Genomic DNA, 17,694 nt, shown 5'->3' with positions numbered 1-17,694 from the left:
AAGAAATACACTAGCTCAGACTTAACAGCAAAAGATCTGGGAGTGTTTTAGAAGTTGCCACGATTACAAAGTTTGGGAAAAGTAAAGCAATGAAGGGATTTGAAAGCAAAGGGGAGAATTTCAAAACCGAGGCACGGCTAAACCCGGAGCCTGCATAGGTTGCTGGGTGAACAGAACAAGGGAACAGCACTTTGTATAAGTTACAACAAAGGACCACAATTCATAGAGGTCAAATAAGTGAAGCTGACTGGCGCAAAATTGCAATAATCAAATCTTAAGATAAAAAGGATTGACAAAGGTTTTATCATTAGATAAGCTGAGACTGGAGCAGAATTGGAAAACATTATGAAGGCATTTGGAATTGACTACTCTGTTCTCTTCCATTTAGAGCTTAAAGTACAAGTGCAATACATGGAACTACCTCATTATTTGGTCCCATTATTCTCTTCTTCTTGGAACAGAAGTGGCCTTATAGACTCTTCAAATGCTATCAAAGTGAAAATCATATTTACTTCTCTTCTAAACTTAAATCTCAACTGCAAGAGACATTCACACTGCAGAGCAAGAGAAAAAAAAAACAACAATTTAGCCTGTGTGCAGTTGAGCCCCAAATAGAACTAGGTTCCTGGTCTATAATCCTGTTGCAGAATGATAACTTACTTTGAGGGTGTTAACTCTATCAGTATAGCCTTTTAAGGGTCTCAAGTGAAATGATGTCTGGCTTTTTTCCATGTAGTCTATAACGGATTTGATTTGACAAGTGTCTGAAGAGCTGAAGCCCAATACTGCCTAGTGCAAAGGAGATAAGTGGTTTCTTAAGGCAATGCTGGGCCACCAAATAATCCCGCAGATAAAAAGAAATGCATCATTCATTATTCCCAACTCTCATCTTAAGAAAACACAAATCCCTCATAGTTGCTAAATATTTTTCATACTCACAAGATTCATTTTTACATACACATATTCTAACAGCTTTTAATAAACAAAACAAATAGTGCAACATCAAGCACATTTGACAAGTTATCCTAAATACTCGGGAGAAAGCACATAAAGGATATTTCTGCAGTGCCAGCACAAATCCAAAAACGCTTTCAATTATTTTCCATTTTTTTATTTTGTCCTTTTTCCTCGAACACCCAATCTAAACACTAGCTGCAAAATATACATATTAAACTAATTGATAATTAATTAGTTATAGATTACACTAATTCATTTTTTTTGCTTCACCATTCTTGCCTGGCTATCACAGAAGCATGAGCTTCTCTGATACGAATCAGAATCATCCCATAATTCCACATCAGTGTTACTTTTGCAGTCATGCACTTCAGAACATTCACTGAACTGAGCAAGGCCAGTGATTTGAAAGGCATCACAGAGGCTGATTTACCTCATCAGCCCCAACTTTTAGACTATTTTGAAGAGTTTCAGACAAGTCCTCGGTATCAACATCTTTGGTATTTTCTAGCACTGACGTTCCCATTTCCATTTCTGTTCCTGAAATTCCATTCTCTTTCAACAAATACTTGAGACATTTGTCCAGCTTCTTAATAAAAAGGTCCACATCTTGTTTTTTCATTCCAATAGCTGATGCGGCATTCAAATAAGGGCACGGGTAGCAACTACTGTGAGACATAAATCCTTGAAAAGAATAGCCATTTATATCTTGTTTAGAGCCAACTGGAACAACTCTGGAAGGAAGAGGACAGGAATCAATGTGGTATTAGTTCATGTTGAATTTATGCAGATATTCAATAAGACACTATTAAATTCAACCTTTGAATAATATTTCAAAAAACAAAGAAAGACACTAAAATATTTTTAAAATCCCTCCTCACTAATAGCAAAATGATGAAATGGCTGGGTGTAGCTGCTTCTTTTTTTAAATGATAAGTCTTGGTGGATGCACCTTACATACCCTATTCAGACAATCATGATCCTGAAGGCAATCAATAACTGCATTAAGGGTGCCAGTTACTGAGTAGCTCACCTGGCTCCAGATACCAGTCTGGTGAAAAGCATAGATCCAAGCTGAGTGACAGCCTTGTCATTCTTCTCACTGAATCTCTTTAAGGACATTGCTGAAATGTGCAAAAAGAAAGGAACTGTAAGGTGACAGAACAGTGAGAACTTCATAAAAACTGCTCCCAGACAATTAATAGAAAATATAACAACTTAAAAAATTGTGTTGTTACTGCTTTGTGTAGTTCTGCTGAATGTCGAGGACACGCTATGTTGGCCCCAGGATGTGTGGCGACACTTGTGGGCTGCCCCCAGCACGTCTTTAAGATGTTTTGGTTGTTAATGCAAATGATGCATTTCACTGTATGTTTCATTGTACGTGTGATCAATAAGTAAATCTGAATAAACATTGAGAACAAGAAGCTGCAATTACATAATCTTTAGGAATCTTTGTACTGATGAAAATATCAGAGCATTACAATAGATGTAAAATTCTTAGCATGGAACACTGTAAATGTCAGACTTGGCTGTAAAAAGCACAGGCAAGGCCTCGATGGTACACCAAGTCATATTATAGCTTAGAACATTTCTGCCCTCCCCCCAAAAAAAAACATGTCTTCATAATTTTTCCTAGGAAACATTGTAAACTATGATGGGTTTTGAAGGTAATATTTTAAAATTTAAAATATTAATTATATTTCAGCTTTTTCTTTCCTGGCTTTTTATGCATGAAATTTTAGTAATATGATGGGATGCTTAGCCAGCTTAACAACACCATACTCTGATTTAATTTAGCAGGCATTTAACAGCAACCACTGACAGGCAAAGGAAAACCAAGGAATGGAGATAACTAGATCTTTGTGGGCAGCGTTCTTCAATGTCAGCAGTGAGCACGATCACTTCAATTTTGACTGCAAAATCCAAGTCCGAATCTATCAAACTGTCACTCGTGGTCTTTGGAAGACACTAAATGGAATTGAGCAACTCTCTCCAGATAATGGGCAAAATGCAATTATACACGATTAAGTGAGTCACCCCTTGGAACTCTCACATATTGCCTGGCAGCCTTCGATAAACACAGTTGAGGCCACCAGGAATCTGTTTGTTAAAATGAATGAAATCCTAAAGCAAAGGATTCTCAAACAAAAAAAAACTATATCAATGAAAGAATTAGAAATCTTTGGTCTGGGCAGTGTCAACGCAATGAGGTTTCCTTTAGTGGCCACATAGTTTGTGGAGCTGCTGCCTCACAAAGTCAGAGGCCCAGGTTCAATTTCTGACCTTGAGTGTTATCTATGTGAAGTTTGCAGAGTCTCCTTGTGACCCCATGGGTTCCTCCCATATATCAGACATGCAGGTTGGTAGGTTAGATGACCAATGTAGATTGCCAGTAGGGTATAGGTGAGTTGGTCTCTGGGGAGTTGATAGAATGTAGTGAGAACAGGATTAATACAGGAGTAGTGTAAATGGGCTGTTGATAGTCAGTGCATGCTCAGTGTTCAAAGGATCTGACTGTGCTGAATTTCTTTATGAATCTATGATTTCTACCCAAAAATATAATTGATAGAGATAGAGATTGGCTTAAAAAAGCAACCACATATTTTCAACTGACATTCAGGGCCCATGTGTTGCAATATAAAAGACGACCTGGAAATGGGAGCGCTTGATGTGAGGTTGTAAAATATCTGTTACACATCTTGTACCAGCCTTGATACCCTGGTTACAATTTATGGTTGGAAATATGCAGAACTTGAGTGTCCCAAATGTACTAGGCCTTGAAAGCTGCCTAAATATCAATTTAAAAAGTGACCTGCCAAATACACACTAGCACAGCACAACCCCAATCCTCTGAAGTTCATCTACAGCATTTTTTTTTTTTTTTAAGTACTCAGTTCATCAAAGTTTAATCTATTTTGTTTCAATATCCTTAAAAATGACAAAAGATATTAGAAAGTAAATATGATGTAAATCACTAGTGGGACCTTCCCAAAAAACTTCATGGAAACTTGTTGGGTATGGATTGGACTCCCAGCCATTTTAAGTCCCATCAATGACTTCCTACATTACCATCTCCGAGGAGACATTATCCTTGTATCATGTAGATGATGAGAGTTTTAAAATATATTTTGTGAGTTTCTTAATTTTAATTTATAATTGTCTTCAGTCCGCATGAAAAGAAAACAATCAGAAATAACTTCAACCACAAATGGTTTATGCAAAAGGTATTTTTTATATTATATGCCACCCATTTGGCAGTGCTTTAAGTTGTTTTGACAGTGCACTAAGATGAGGTTTGCAGTACAGCTGCAGCTCTACTGGAATCGGTTTGAGATCTGTCAGATGTGACACAACTTTGAGAAGGTAGTCTCACACCAGCTGTGCTCAACTGCAAGCAGAGAGAAGTCTTTCTTGTAAGAACCTTTATTTTAGAGCCCTTAATCGTAAAATTTGGACCCACCTGGCAGTTTATTACATTTAAAGCCTTTTATTTAATTAGTAAGGTACAGTGATTGCTTTTGAAGGAAAATGTCATTAAAACCAACTTTTCACTAACGTTAAATATAACTGTCTGTTTCCCCCTAGCTGTGACTTGAAGCTAACCATGTCATTTGCTGTTGCTAGTTTGTACTTCTCATAATTTAGGCAAACTCCATGTACACCAGTTAAGAAAAACAAATGCCACTCAGTATTCAACTGGGTTAATCAAATTAGCATTAAGGTAATCTGAGAAAACTAATCATTCTTAAATTACAAATACAAAAGCTATGTACTGTAATACCATGCTACAATGAATGTTTATATGGCAATTAAACTGGTATCTTTATGTCATAAAATTATAATTACTTTCTGATAACATTTACACAATCTAAAGCAAAATCAGCAGAGATGGAGCTTTTACTTTATTACTGCTGTGTTTAGAAAAAATTAAATTAAATCACTTCTGAGATGCGAGTACTTGAATTGATAAAAATCAATTAACAGTGAACAGCTGCAAAGCATCTCAAGTGCCACTATTGTAAGGAGAAACAGCAGCATCACCCACTTCACTGACAATACTCCTGGCAGCAGATTGAGATACAAGGATATTTTGCAAGCAGAGGTAGGATGCATTTCTATAACAGAACTGAAGAAGCTATAAGTGCATCACAGTTGTGAAATAGATCATAATCATAACTCCCCTTGCTAATTCTGATTTCCTGGAATGTTTGTTGATGTGTAAGAGGCAATCAAGCCAAAACGCACTTTTGCAGTTGCTAATTTGCTGTCCAAAATTGTTCCAAGTTCAAATGGTGAGTCTCAGCAAGGTTGGGTCATCTTGCATAATAATGCCTTCAAGTAGACGGGCCAGAACGAGCTCTGCCCATTAAAATTGTGACAGTCAGTTTGGCCATACATCATATCAAATCTGCTAATATGTCTAACATTCAGCAACATTTTATATTAGAATAAATTTAAGACATTTTAATAATACCATAAATGTAAGAATAATATTAAACTAGTTGACTTAAATACGAAACCATAAATTAACCATTTCTCATCCTCTTTTGCAGTCATTTGTCTCTAAACAGATGTTCAGATGATTAGAAAACTGTTCTCTCCAGATCTGACTTGCTGCAGGTTCAATAGGCAGAATCTCAGCTCAACTGCTAGTAGTAAGTTCATGCTCATTTACCAAGACACCATGAAGAGTCCTACTTCAGAATGCTGTTTGGGAAACCCCAGCACAGAGTAGCCACCAAGTTCAGGATTTTAGAATCTGCATGGGAGTTACAAACTTCCTTACATTTATGAGGCTGAACACAAGCAAAACTGCTGGAATATTCCACAAAAATGATCAAATAGAAGGCATATGCTAATGAGAAAAGAAATGCCACCAATCTTGATGCAAAGCTTTGAAAGCAGAAAACTGGAGCTAAATACTCTTTTCAAATAAAGAGCAAGATTTAACTGAAAAAAAATCTTGGGGCTAGAAAGTGCTTAACTATTTCCGAGAGCTCTAAAACAATTCTATGTGTTCCATAAAGCCATTTGTGAAAGTCACCAAAAACTGAGATCTATAACAAGAAATTAACTGGAAAGCATCATCATGCTTTTCATTGTAATACTGCTCTGAATCTGAAATGAGTTTCAGCACAGCATTCTGCAATGACGTGTTGCAAGTTGCAGATGTCAACACATATCCCATAGGAGTAATGTTGCAGACTCTGAAAGTGGCACATCACAATAAAACAGCAACACTCTTCCAGTTACAGGGGAGTATTGCTACAGAATGAATGGATGCATGGATGTTCCTGGGAAAGCTTGAGGGATGGTCTGGAGGGATCTACACAGAATGGTATAGATGTTTATCTACAAGAAAGATTTTTTTTTTATGTAGGTGGCCCATGGTGACCCTCCAGGAAAGCAGTGATCCCAGTATGGAAAAAGGTTGCCTGTATCTCTTACTCTGCGCTTAGAGGAAGACTGCAAAGCTAGCAAACACTTAGCACACTCCCTCATCTTCTGGGGCTGGATAAGAAGTATATGAAGTTTTCTTGCCTTGACTAAGGAATCTGGATGCTCTCTCCCTCCACATGCTGCAGCAGTGAGCAGAGAACAGATGTGGCAGATATCAACAGCTGCTGCCTGGAATGATGCCGAGGCCAGAAAGCTGAATAACTGTGAGCCTGACCTTTGTGAGCAAAGCTGTCAAAATATCCGAGAGGACAAACACTGCAGTCTAAGGGTTGCCACTTTAAATTGCACTGTTTCAGATGAAAGGGCTTGATAGAAACCATATGCTCGGTGTGTAAATAAGAACTTCAAGGCCAGTGAAGTTGAAGATCTCATGATAGGTGAGATTTGTACCCACCACTACTGTCACCTTCATTTGGAGCATAAAATAAGCAACAACAAATAAGAACCCCAGGAGCCAAATTTTCTCAATGGGCACTAAAGCATTCGGAAATCTGTGCATATTACACAATGCTAACCAATTTTCTATTTGCAAAGTTTTTTTGGAACTATATGGAAGAATTTCCAGATCCTGCTTTCACTTTCACATGGAAATAGCCAGAAATGTGTTCAAGAAACTGATTTTACTCCTGCTATCAATTAGCAGCACCCTTCAGCTCCTGTCACCAGATCAATGTATTTTTAGAAATCATCTTCCCATACCCTGAACCTTCAACACACGATCTTACATCTTCATACTGTACAGCCCAGCTAAAGGAGGTGCTGATGGATATATTCAACATCTCTCTGAAACAGTCCATTGTCTCCTCAGTTTTCAAGGCGGCCACATCATTCCAGTGCCAAAGGAGGTAACAGTAACCTACCTAAATGATTATTGTCTTGTGTCATTAACATCAACCATTATGAAATGCTTTGAGTGGCTGGTCATGGAGTGCATTAAAGCCTTTCTCTCGGCTACATTGGACTTTTTCCAGTTCACTTATCGCTCAAATCGATCCACTGACGATGCAATGCCCACTGCTCTCCACTCTATCCTGACCCACCTTGATAATGGGGTCTCATATGCCAGGCTGCTGCTTATAGACTTCAGTTTAGCATCTAACACCATCATACCAAGAAACTGGTGGGGAAACTGACCTCGCTAGGTCTCAGTGACTCCCTTTGTTATTGGATCCTGGACTTCTTAACAGAAAGGCCACAGTCAGTCCTTGTGGACAGCGATGACTCATTGCGCAGAGTACTGGAGCTCCCCAGGGCGATGTGCTCAGCCCGCTGCCATTCACACTGTTGACGCATGACTGTATCGCAGGATTCAGCTCAAATATGCAGACAACACAAGTGGTTGGCCTCATCGACAACAATGATGAGTCAGAGTACTGACAGGAAGTCAAGTGGCAGGTGGACTAGTGTGAGAACAACAACCCAAGTCTGAATGTGGAGGAGACCAAGGAAATTATTGTGGACTTTAGGAAGGTGCGAATGAACCATCCCCCTCTGTGCATTCATGGCTCCTCCATAGAGAGAGTTAAGTGCACCAAGTTCCTGGGAGTTCAGATTACAGATACTTCACTTCGTCCCTTAACACTAGCTCCTTGAATAAGAAGGCACAACAGCACCTCCACTTCCTGAGGTAAGTGGGCAAGCGAGGCTGCCCCCATCCTCCAGGTCTTAACTGAATTCTACAGGAGCACCATTGAGAGCATCCTGACAAGTTGATTCTTCATCTAGTATAGGAGCAGCAGACTGTTGGACCGGAAGTCCCTTGAAAGGACTGTGAGAATGGCGAAGAGGATGATAGGGATCTCCCTACCATCCATTGGAGATACTTATCACCATTAGTGCATAAATATTTCACAGCAATTAAGAGTTCGGGCAATACACAGAACAATTATCTAAATTATCCAACAGGATTGTTAGCTTTCAACTCTAGTGCAGGAATCCAAATGAATAAGTAGACTAAGATCAACAGCAAAGCATACTCTGAAGCACGCTTTAAGTTCATTATGTGCATTTTTCATTATCATTAATTCATATTCTTGGAGGTAATTGTGAAATCAATTCATCACAGGTACCATTAAATTTTTGTATTGCTGTATAACGTCAGAAATTAGGGCATCAATAGCTATAACTTACTAAGTAATGTAGGAAAACAAGGTGGAATAGAACTCATGGGAAACCATAACCTTCTTCAAAATATTCATGCACTGTAACAATAGATTACATTACAAATAAACTGTATGAAGACATTCACCATTGTGTTACAGTGACCTCTTGTGCCAGTAACAAGAAATGATTGAAAGATTCTGATCAAAAGGTCACCGATAGGAAGAAATGTACAAAAGCAGCCCAAATGGATGACTGTTTCATGGCATCTCTAGTTTTCATTTCTGATTTCCAATATCTGCAGTACTTTATTTTTTATCCTCTCTACACCTCCCCCCACTACAGTTTGCAATGGATAACTACAGACTGAAAATGATTCAAACTTGAATGATGCATCATAATAGTCTAAACATTGGGATGTCTCACTACTTCTGCCGAAGCATTTTTCTGTATAACTAGCTTGGATTTCCATTCTGGCTATCCCTTAGGTAAGAGCTGTTTTTATATATGTTAATTTGAATTGAAATGATGAATAGGTGTTTCCTGAGTTAATATCCTGCAGTTGCTTAATCTGAATAGCTGAATAAATTGGATTTATATTGCATGGAAATAGAATTGTTTATAGCACAGAATTCAAGGCAAGCAGAAACAATAATTTCTCATTTTAAATAGGTATGGGAGAAAAATAAGATATACCCAGAGATACAGTATTATTTGAGGTCTCCAGAAGTCTTTCACCATGAGCCTCAGCCAACTTCTTTAGTTCACTGGAAAGATAAGTGAACATTTCCTGCAAAAACACAAATTCATACATTAGTCTAGAAAATAAATAACTGTAATAGTTTATAATGGCTTTAACTTCTATTAAGTAATATCATAGAACACTACAGAACAGTACAGGCCCTTTGGCCCATGATGCTGTGTCAACCTCTTAACATACTCTAAGATCAGTCTAACCCTTTCCTCCCACATAGCCTCTATTTTTCTATCACCAATATGCCCCAAATATATCTGCCTCTACCACCACCCCTGGCAAGCTGTTCCACACACCCACCACTCTGTGCAAAAAAAACAACTTACCTCTGACATCCCCCCCCCCCCCCCACCCTACACTTCCTCCAATCACCTTAAAATTAGTCATTTCCATCCTGGGAAAAGAAGTCTTTGATTATCCATTCTATCTATGTCTTCTATCATGTCATACACCTCAACCAAGTTACCTCTCATCCTCCTTCACTCCAAAGAGAAAAGCCCTAGCTTGCTCAAACTAACCTCATAAGTCATGCTCTCTAATCCAGACAGCATCCTGGTAAATATCCTCTGCAACTTCTCTACATCTTCCACATCCTTTCAATAAGGCAACCTGAACTGAACACAATATTCCAAGTGTGGTCAAACCAGGGTTTTATAAAGCTGCAACATTGCTTCGTAGCTCTTGAACTCAACCAATCCCTCGACTAATGAAGGCCAACATACCATATGCCTTAACCACCCTATCAATTTGTGTGGCAGCTTTGTGGGATCTATGGACATGGGTCCCAAGACTCTGGATCTCCAATAAAACCTGGCAACTTTTTTTATTTTGTATTAACTCAACTGTTCCCAAACAGTGACCACTCCTTTGACTCCACAGAAGCTGCCTGATGTGCTGAATTCCTCCAGCAATTTATTTGTTGCTCCATATTCCAACATCTACAGTGTCTGTGTTAGCAAACTGGTTTTCTTTTAATAGATCTAACATATTAAGACCATAAAAGATAGGAGCAGAATTAGTGCATTTGGCCCAACGAATCTGCTCCACCATTCCATCACAGCTGATTTATTATCTCACTCAAACCCCTTCTCTTGCCTTCTCCCCATAACCTCTGATGCCCTTATTAATTAAGAACCTATCAGCCTCTGCTTTAGATATACCCATTGACTTGGCCTCCACAGCCGTCTGCGGCAATGAATTCCACAGATTCACCATTCTCTGGCTAAAGAAATTCTTCCTCATCTCTGTTCTAAAGGGACATCCTATTCTGAGGCTGTGTTCCCTGGTCCTAGACTCCCCTCTCCACACGCACTCAATCTAGGCCTTTCACTATTTGATAGGTTTCAGTGAGATCCCCCCCTCCCCATTCTTCTAAGCTCCAGCTAGTACAGGAGCAGAGTCATTATACAGTGCTCTTCATACATTAATCCAATCTGTCAATACGATTATTGTCATTCCTCCATCACTCTTAAGAAAATATTATATACAAAAACAATTAGGTAACTATTTACAAATAGATAATCACAGTTCAAATATCATGAAGCCCGGAAATGTGACCAAAAATACCGAAAGCTACATTTTCTGCAATAGTAAAGCAGTGAAAGAACAAAAAAGAATTAGCTATGTTTACAACCAAATACAAACTGAAATGCATACCTGGCAACAATATTAGTAAGCTCACTGTGCACCATGAAAAGAAATCTTACAAAATTGGATTGTAAGCCATATATATTGATTGTTATGAGGTGCACACTCTATTTGTTGCAATATAATAGACTTAGAAGTTGTTTTTCTAACTCAAGGTAGCTATATATATCAAAATACATCAATAGAATGAACTTACACCAGTCCTTTGATGTTCTGTACGCTTTGGTTTACTGAAACTTTTAATTTTATGCCAAGGTAGCACTTTGATAAATCTTAATTTGTAGCCTATAAATTAAGGGACCATGCACTGTCTTAAGAGTTTATTCTGTTTAAATACATTTTAATTTCATTTTCTTTTGGCTTCCCATCACCGTCAGGTGAGGCAACTGCAACATATCATGATTTCATGGGAAGGACCATTTACATATCATTACTCTATTCATAGACGTATATTACTTTTATAAACCTCCCCATTTTACAAATCGTATTCCTCCATTATATTTACATCAATGGCATTTCTTGAAAAGCAATTTCAAACACCAAGATATCCTGGGTACCATAGCCCAAACCTTCCAAAATAATTATCACAAATCTTCAAATACATAATAGATGGCTCCACTCTATATATTTAAAAATGATTATGTTTATTTTACTTGGATACTAAAAATAATTTCCAACACTGGAAAGTTTACTGACTGCATTGAGAATATGGGCATTTTAACAAAGATCAGTTATATGCTCTGATCATGTGGGAGAAATACCTAATCCTTGCATGTGTCATCATCTCAAGGTACAAAATTGAGTACTATTATGATTATTAGTAGAGCACTACATCCTTAAGCTTCTCATCAATACCAAAGTTACTTCTTGGGCACACACCAAATTCATTTGGTTAACAATTTCAAAACTTGATTCCAAATGTAAGAAAAATTTAGCTTCCATTAATTGTTTGTTCAAAAGGAGCAGAGAATATGTCTCATTTATTACTCTATACTAACTACAGTTACCTTCCAATTTATATTGGTTTAGCAACTTTTATAACAAGCAATATAAACAGTTTACAAAACCATCCCTGTCACATTCTCAAGAATATTTAAAAAAAAACTAAACTTTGCTAACAGTTGTGCACTGAATTTTGTTTCTCTCTGGTAGTAATTATTTCTATAAATAGATTTACTCCCAGGCCTATAAAACTAAAATATCTCAATCAATCATGTTTTAGTTTATTCTTTTACACAACATTTCCAACAGTGCATGTTCTATGCTGTAATTCTGTAACCGGTAATTATTTTTTTAATAAATATGCATTTCATTGCATCAGTTTATCGCTTCCACACTATTAAATTCCCATGAATTCTAAATAAAGAATGGTGACTGTCTGACTACAGGACATCTGTGTAAATGACGTCGTTAATGAACATTTAATGAGTCTTCGAAAATTAATCTAATTGCGCCATTTTATCTTAATAGGATCCCTCCACAAGTCAAACTGAATTGATCTACTTTAAATAGGACAAAGAAGATTTTTTATTAAGGACAAAGACTTTCCTGAATACTAATTAAACTAAAATGCAAGACCAACAAAAAATCTCCAACTGTTCAATAAAAAGGAACAAGCAAGCAAAACAGTAAGAGGAAAAGTAGTACAAAGACAGCCAAATTTCTTTAGATTTATTTTACAGAAGTACATCTCTTACTATCTGCTGTCAGTTGTATGTTAGGACATATGTTCTATGCTACTCCTTAGTCGCCATTCAGGATTGCCAAATCCAGTGTCTAATGCAAAATAAAAGACTTCCAGAGTTAACTTATCAATTGAATTATGCTGAAGGATTTGCACAGTTGTTTAATTATACATATATTGTAAGTGTGCATTCAAAGAACAGATTTTAAAACGTTGATGTAAACAGGAACCTGTCGAAATCTTTCCTGCTAGCTAGTGATGCAAGAAGATCATCTGAATGAAAATCAAGTAATGTCTTCAGCTAACTGAAATCATAAGCTGCTTAAGTGCAATTTCCAGTTCATCTAATGCTGAAAAGTCACTTATAATGTAGGGTATTTTCAGGCTAGCAGGAGTTCTAGCTTCTTCAGTTATTATGAGTTTACTTAAATATGGCCCTTGGTTTTCTTTGCCTGAGTTCTTGAATGAGAGGGAAAGTGGTAAATTATAAATACTACCTTTTTCATTAGTGGAGCCTATATAAGGAATAGGTAGCTTGTCCCTCTCTACACCTCATGTAATTAAGGTTATATAATGCACAGAATAAATGGCTTTCCCTGTAGAACATTTTCTTCTTCATGAGGACCATAAATGGCAAATGCATTTTCCTCTCATCCTGTACTGAGCTCAATTTTTGTATATTTGACTCTTGTTAAACTTTTGAAAATATGAAACTGCAAACTCGAAAACTCAACAACCTATTAAAAAATAATCAGTTATTCAACAAGAATGTAGAAATAATGATAAAGTGAAAACAAACTTTCCTCATTTATCATTGACGTAGATTTATTGTTTAAATGAGCTCAGGATGTATTGTGAAAGAATACGGATTACCCTGCTGTGTGGAGTAATTAGTTGGCTTCTCATTTGCGCAGTCACAAGGTACTTGGACTTTATTCCAAGCCTTTTTGTATCTCTGACAAACCAAAGTGGCCCAACTTGTTCATGTGCTGGAATTTATTGTGCTGTTTTTAGCACTCAGATTTATAACTAGCCAGCATCGGTGCCTAGTTAAGAATACTGTATGAATGCAGTGGAGTGCTGTGACAGATGCCATAAATCAGCAAACTTTCCAGTGCATTAATCTTTTTAGCTGTAACTGTCATATTTTTATCTTGTTGAATGAAAACTTATCTGCATCATACAAACCATTAAACATTCTATGTATTTTAAAGACCAATGAAACAGTTTACCACAAATACAGACTATGGAAATCTCTTTAAATTCCACCTGTTAGTTCTTCTCTTAAGACATTAACCACTTTATTATTTTTTATCTCCCTTTCCTTAGGGTTTTTCTCATCTTTTTTCAAAGATGTGTCCACACAACAACTGAGTTACAGGACTAAAACATCTGTATTTGGACACTGAGAAAACAACCTTATCAGTTAGATGTTGAAAAGTGATTTCAACAACACCAGTAGACTTTTAAATGGTCCTTTTATAAGACAGAAATCAAAATTCAGTTGGTTATTAACCTGGGGGTATGATTGGGGGTCTGATCAGGACTACTAGAGGAAAACAGGATAACCACGGGCTGATTAAAGGCAAAACAACCACCAACATACTGTAATTCAGCATCTAATCTTGCAACAATAGCAACCTTAGAAAGGATTACAAATCTTCAAGGAATTTACTACTTTACTCAAATTGTAATAACTATAAAACTTTTCCATCGCTCTTTTGCTAATTCTCTTCCCTTCCCCAGCATGAGGACATTATCTTCCTTTTTATGAGTATCTTGGTTCAGTAAGTCTCAGTAACACATCCAAGTAGCTGCAGTACAGGGGGTGACAGCAGGACAGTCAACAGCATGTATGACGGGGTCCTAAATTACCCCTATGAACTGTGCTTTTGAAAAGAGAGAGAGTTATTTAACACCGACATCTTGTTTTTAAGAGAGGGGAGAGAGAGAGAGAGAGAGAGACACACACACACACACACACAAGGCTGCTTTGAGATGGTGTTATGAATCCCTAAGGTTCATATTTCCTGTGGACTGTCACCTTCAGGCATGAGGAAGAATTGAGATTAACTTTTGGATTTCTACTGAGTTCGGAGAGGGAGGGCACCGAGCAGCTCCTAAGTCGCTATGGCGGCGTTATTTGATGGACAGTCGAAGTTATGGTTTCTCTGGAGCGTGTTTATACTTCCCAAGGACATGACCTGCTACTGCATTCTCACACAGACAAAGAAGGGAGCAGTTATTTGAATGACAGTTGGTACTCAGTACGGTGAGATAAATAGGAGGTCAAATGATAGACCTGCAACACATGTTTTTGGACACTGAATGAGCTTTGTTGTGCTCACAGAAAAAGTGGGTTTTTGGAGGATCGATCAAGCGGATCGATCAGTGGCTCTTGCAGTGAGAAAAGGGAGTGACCGGTGGGGAGTTGTCCATGCGTAAAACCCTTGCCTGGGTTGATGATTCCACCACAGAAGAACGGTCCCCTTTATTGAAGTCACAGTCGGTGACTCTTAAAGGATTTCGGAGGACAACGGGAAAATCGACGGCATCAGCTCATCTGAAGACTCAAATCCCTCCCTCTCTCTCTCTCCATCACTACTCAACTCAATACCACGAACTGAACTGAACTTTACTCATTATTGTAAGACTATCTATTTACCCCTGGACTTGAAGAAGCTTGGTTTTCCTATATATTCCACACTTACTTATATATAATCATTGCTAACCTGTTTGATTTATCTGCATTTATATTACTGTATTATGTAGTTGCTAATAAATATCATTAGTTAATAGCAATACTGGACTCCAAAGTGTTTTCTATTTCTGCTGGTTCTTTAACCTGTCGTGGGGTACACGACACATGATAAATGTGGACTGCAGTTAAGCCTCACTCAAAACCCTACAGATATCAGCAGAAGTTATTGAAAAGCTAATTGTGGTTCTCCTTCCAGTCCAATGAAGATTGGCCATTACGAAAGGATTTCATACCTAATCCAAGTCAACAATACTTCCATAAAATTTTGCCTTTTGCTTTTCAATTGAAAAGATACAATTATTTATTAGCTAAGCATTTTGCCTATTGATTTAATAGAAATATAGAAAAACCTACAGCACAATACAGGCCCTTTGGCCCACAAAGCTGTGCCGAACATGTCCTTACTGAGAAATTACCTAGGGTTACCCATAGCCCTCTATTTTTCTAAGCTCCATATAACTGTCCAAGAATCCCTTAAGAGACTCCACCACCGTCACCAGCAGCCCATTCCATGCACTCACCACTCTCTGCATAAAAAACTTACCCCTGATATCTCCTCTGTACCTGCTTCCAAGCACCTTAAAACTATGCTCCCTCTCATGCTAGCCATTTCAGCCCTGGGAAAAAGCCTCTGACTATCCACACGATCAATGCCTTTCATCATCTTATACACCTCTGTCAGGTCACCTCTCATCCTCCATCACTCTAAGGAAAAAAGGCCGAGTTCCCTCAACCTATTCTCATAAGGCATGCTCCCCAATCCAGGCAACATCCTTGTAAATTTCTTCTGCATCCTTTCTATGGTTTCCACATCCTTCCTATAGTGAGGTGACCAGAACTGAGCTCAATACTCCAAGTGGGGTCTGACCAAGGTCCTATATAGCTGCAACATTACCTCTCGGCTCCTAAACTCAATCCCATGATTGATGAAGGCCAATGCACCGTATGCTTTCTTAACCACAGAGTCAACCTGCGCAGCAGCTTTGAGTATCCTATGGACTTGGACCCCAAGATCCCTCTGATCCTCCACACTGTCTTACCATTGATACTATTGTAGCCCCCCTGGCCACCCTCAGGGTCGCTTGGTTCGCTGTCGTCTAGGGAAACAGCCCTCGGCCCCGCCAAATTGGGTAATTAGTTTGTGTGGATGCTGTGTGATGTACCCCACCCCGCCCAAATAACAGACAATACACCAGATACAATCAAATGATTTACAGTTTATAGATATTACTGGAACTATATAATTAATAGAGAATAAAATATAAAAGGAAAATAAAAGGCGCCACACTTATCAAAGTTCAATCTCTTCATGCACAAAACAGTTGGAGTTCTAAAACCTTTCTCTTCACCCTGCAACCCCTTGGACCACCTCAACCGGCTGCCTGGGACCAACAATGGTGGTCGACCAGACGCTCCACACGAGTCCATCTCCGTCTCCTCGCGGAATGCCCTCCTTGGGGGTCCGACCCCGTTAGCGGACATCACAGCACCTGGTCCATCCTCTGTCTCGCTCTCCCGCCTTCTCCCTCAAAACCCCGCTCATACAAATCTTCCAGATGCACCAAAGTCATAACAACTATCCCAATTCGTTCGTAACATCCTCTTATCACCCCTTAACCCACAACAAGGCATTCCCGATTATAACATAACAAAGAAGCCATTTTAAATTTAGCATACAAAAAAAAGAAAGACCCTGTACACTATATTCTGTCATCATGTTTGACCTACCAAAATGAACCACCTCACACTTATCTGGCAACTCCATCTGCCACTTCTCAGTCCATTTTTGCATCCTATCAATGTCCTGCTGTAACCTCTGACAGCCCTCCACACTATCCACAACACCTCCAACCTTTGTGTCATCAGCAAATTTATTTCTTCATTCAGGTCATTTATAAAAATCACAAAGAGTAGGGGTCTCAGAACAGATCCCTGAGGCACACCACTGGTGACCAGCCTCCATGCAGAATATGAGCCATCTACAACCAGTCTTTGTCTTCTGTGGGCAAGCCAGTTCTGGATCCACAAAGCAATTTCCCCTTGGATCCCATGCATCTTTACTTTCTCAATAAGTGTTGCATGGGGTACCTTGTCAAGTGCCTTGCTGAAATCCATATACACTATATCTACTGCTCTACCATCATCAATGTGTTTAGTCACATCCTCAAAAAATTTAATCAGGCTCATAAGGCATGACCTGCCTTTCACAAAGCCATGCTGACTATTCGTAATCAAATTATGCCTCTCCAAATGTTTATAAATCTTGCCTCTCAGGATCTTCTCCATCAACTTACCAACCACTGAAGTAAGACTCACTGGTCTATAATTTCC

At 38.5% G+C, this 17,694-nt stretch overlaps 1 protein-coding gene across 3 annotated transcripts in view; it reads right to left on the bottom strand.

The window, feature by feature from the left end:
- Nucleotides 1-912: 912 nt before the first annotated feature.
- The window catches only part of sepsecs (Sep (O-phosphoserine) tRNA:Sec (selenocysteine) tRNA synthase), a 94,774-nt gene continuing 77,992 nt past the window's right edge, over nt 913-17,694 (bottom strand). For 2 of the 3 annotated variants that reach the window (XM_072252944.1, XM_072252948.1), the window contains exons 10-12: nt 9,214-9,307; nt 1,988-2,078; nt 913-1,688 (exon numbers count right to left, since the gene is read on the bottom strand). In XM_072252944.1, coding sequence (XP_072109045.1) covers nt 1,370-1,688; nt 1,988-2,078; nt 9,214-9,307 — 504 coding nt within the window. In that variant the 3' untranslated portion in view covers nt 913-1,369. The remainder of the gene's footprint in view (nt 1,689-1,987; nt 2,079-9,213; nt 9,308-17,694) is intronic. The other variant, XM_072252947.1, reaches the window with a different exon arrangement.

This window comes from Mobula birostris, chromosome 3 (genome assembly GCF_030028105.1).
Source record: "Mobula birostris isolate sMobBir1 chromosome 3, sMobBir1.hap1, whole genome shotgun sequence".
NCBI classification, from domain to species: domain Eukaryota; kingdom Metazoa; phylum Chordata; class Chondrichthyes; order Myliobatiformes; family Myliobatidae; genus Mobula; species Mobula birostris.
This window is presented reverse-complemented; position numbering and strand designations above follow the sequence as displayed.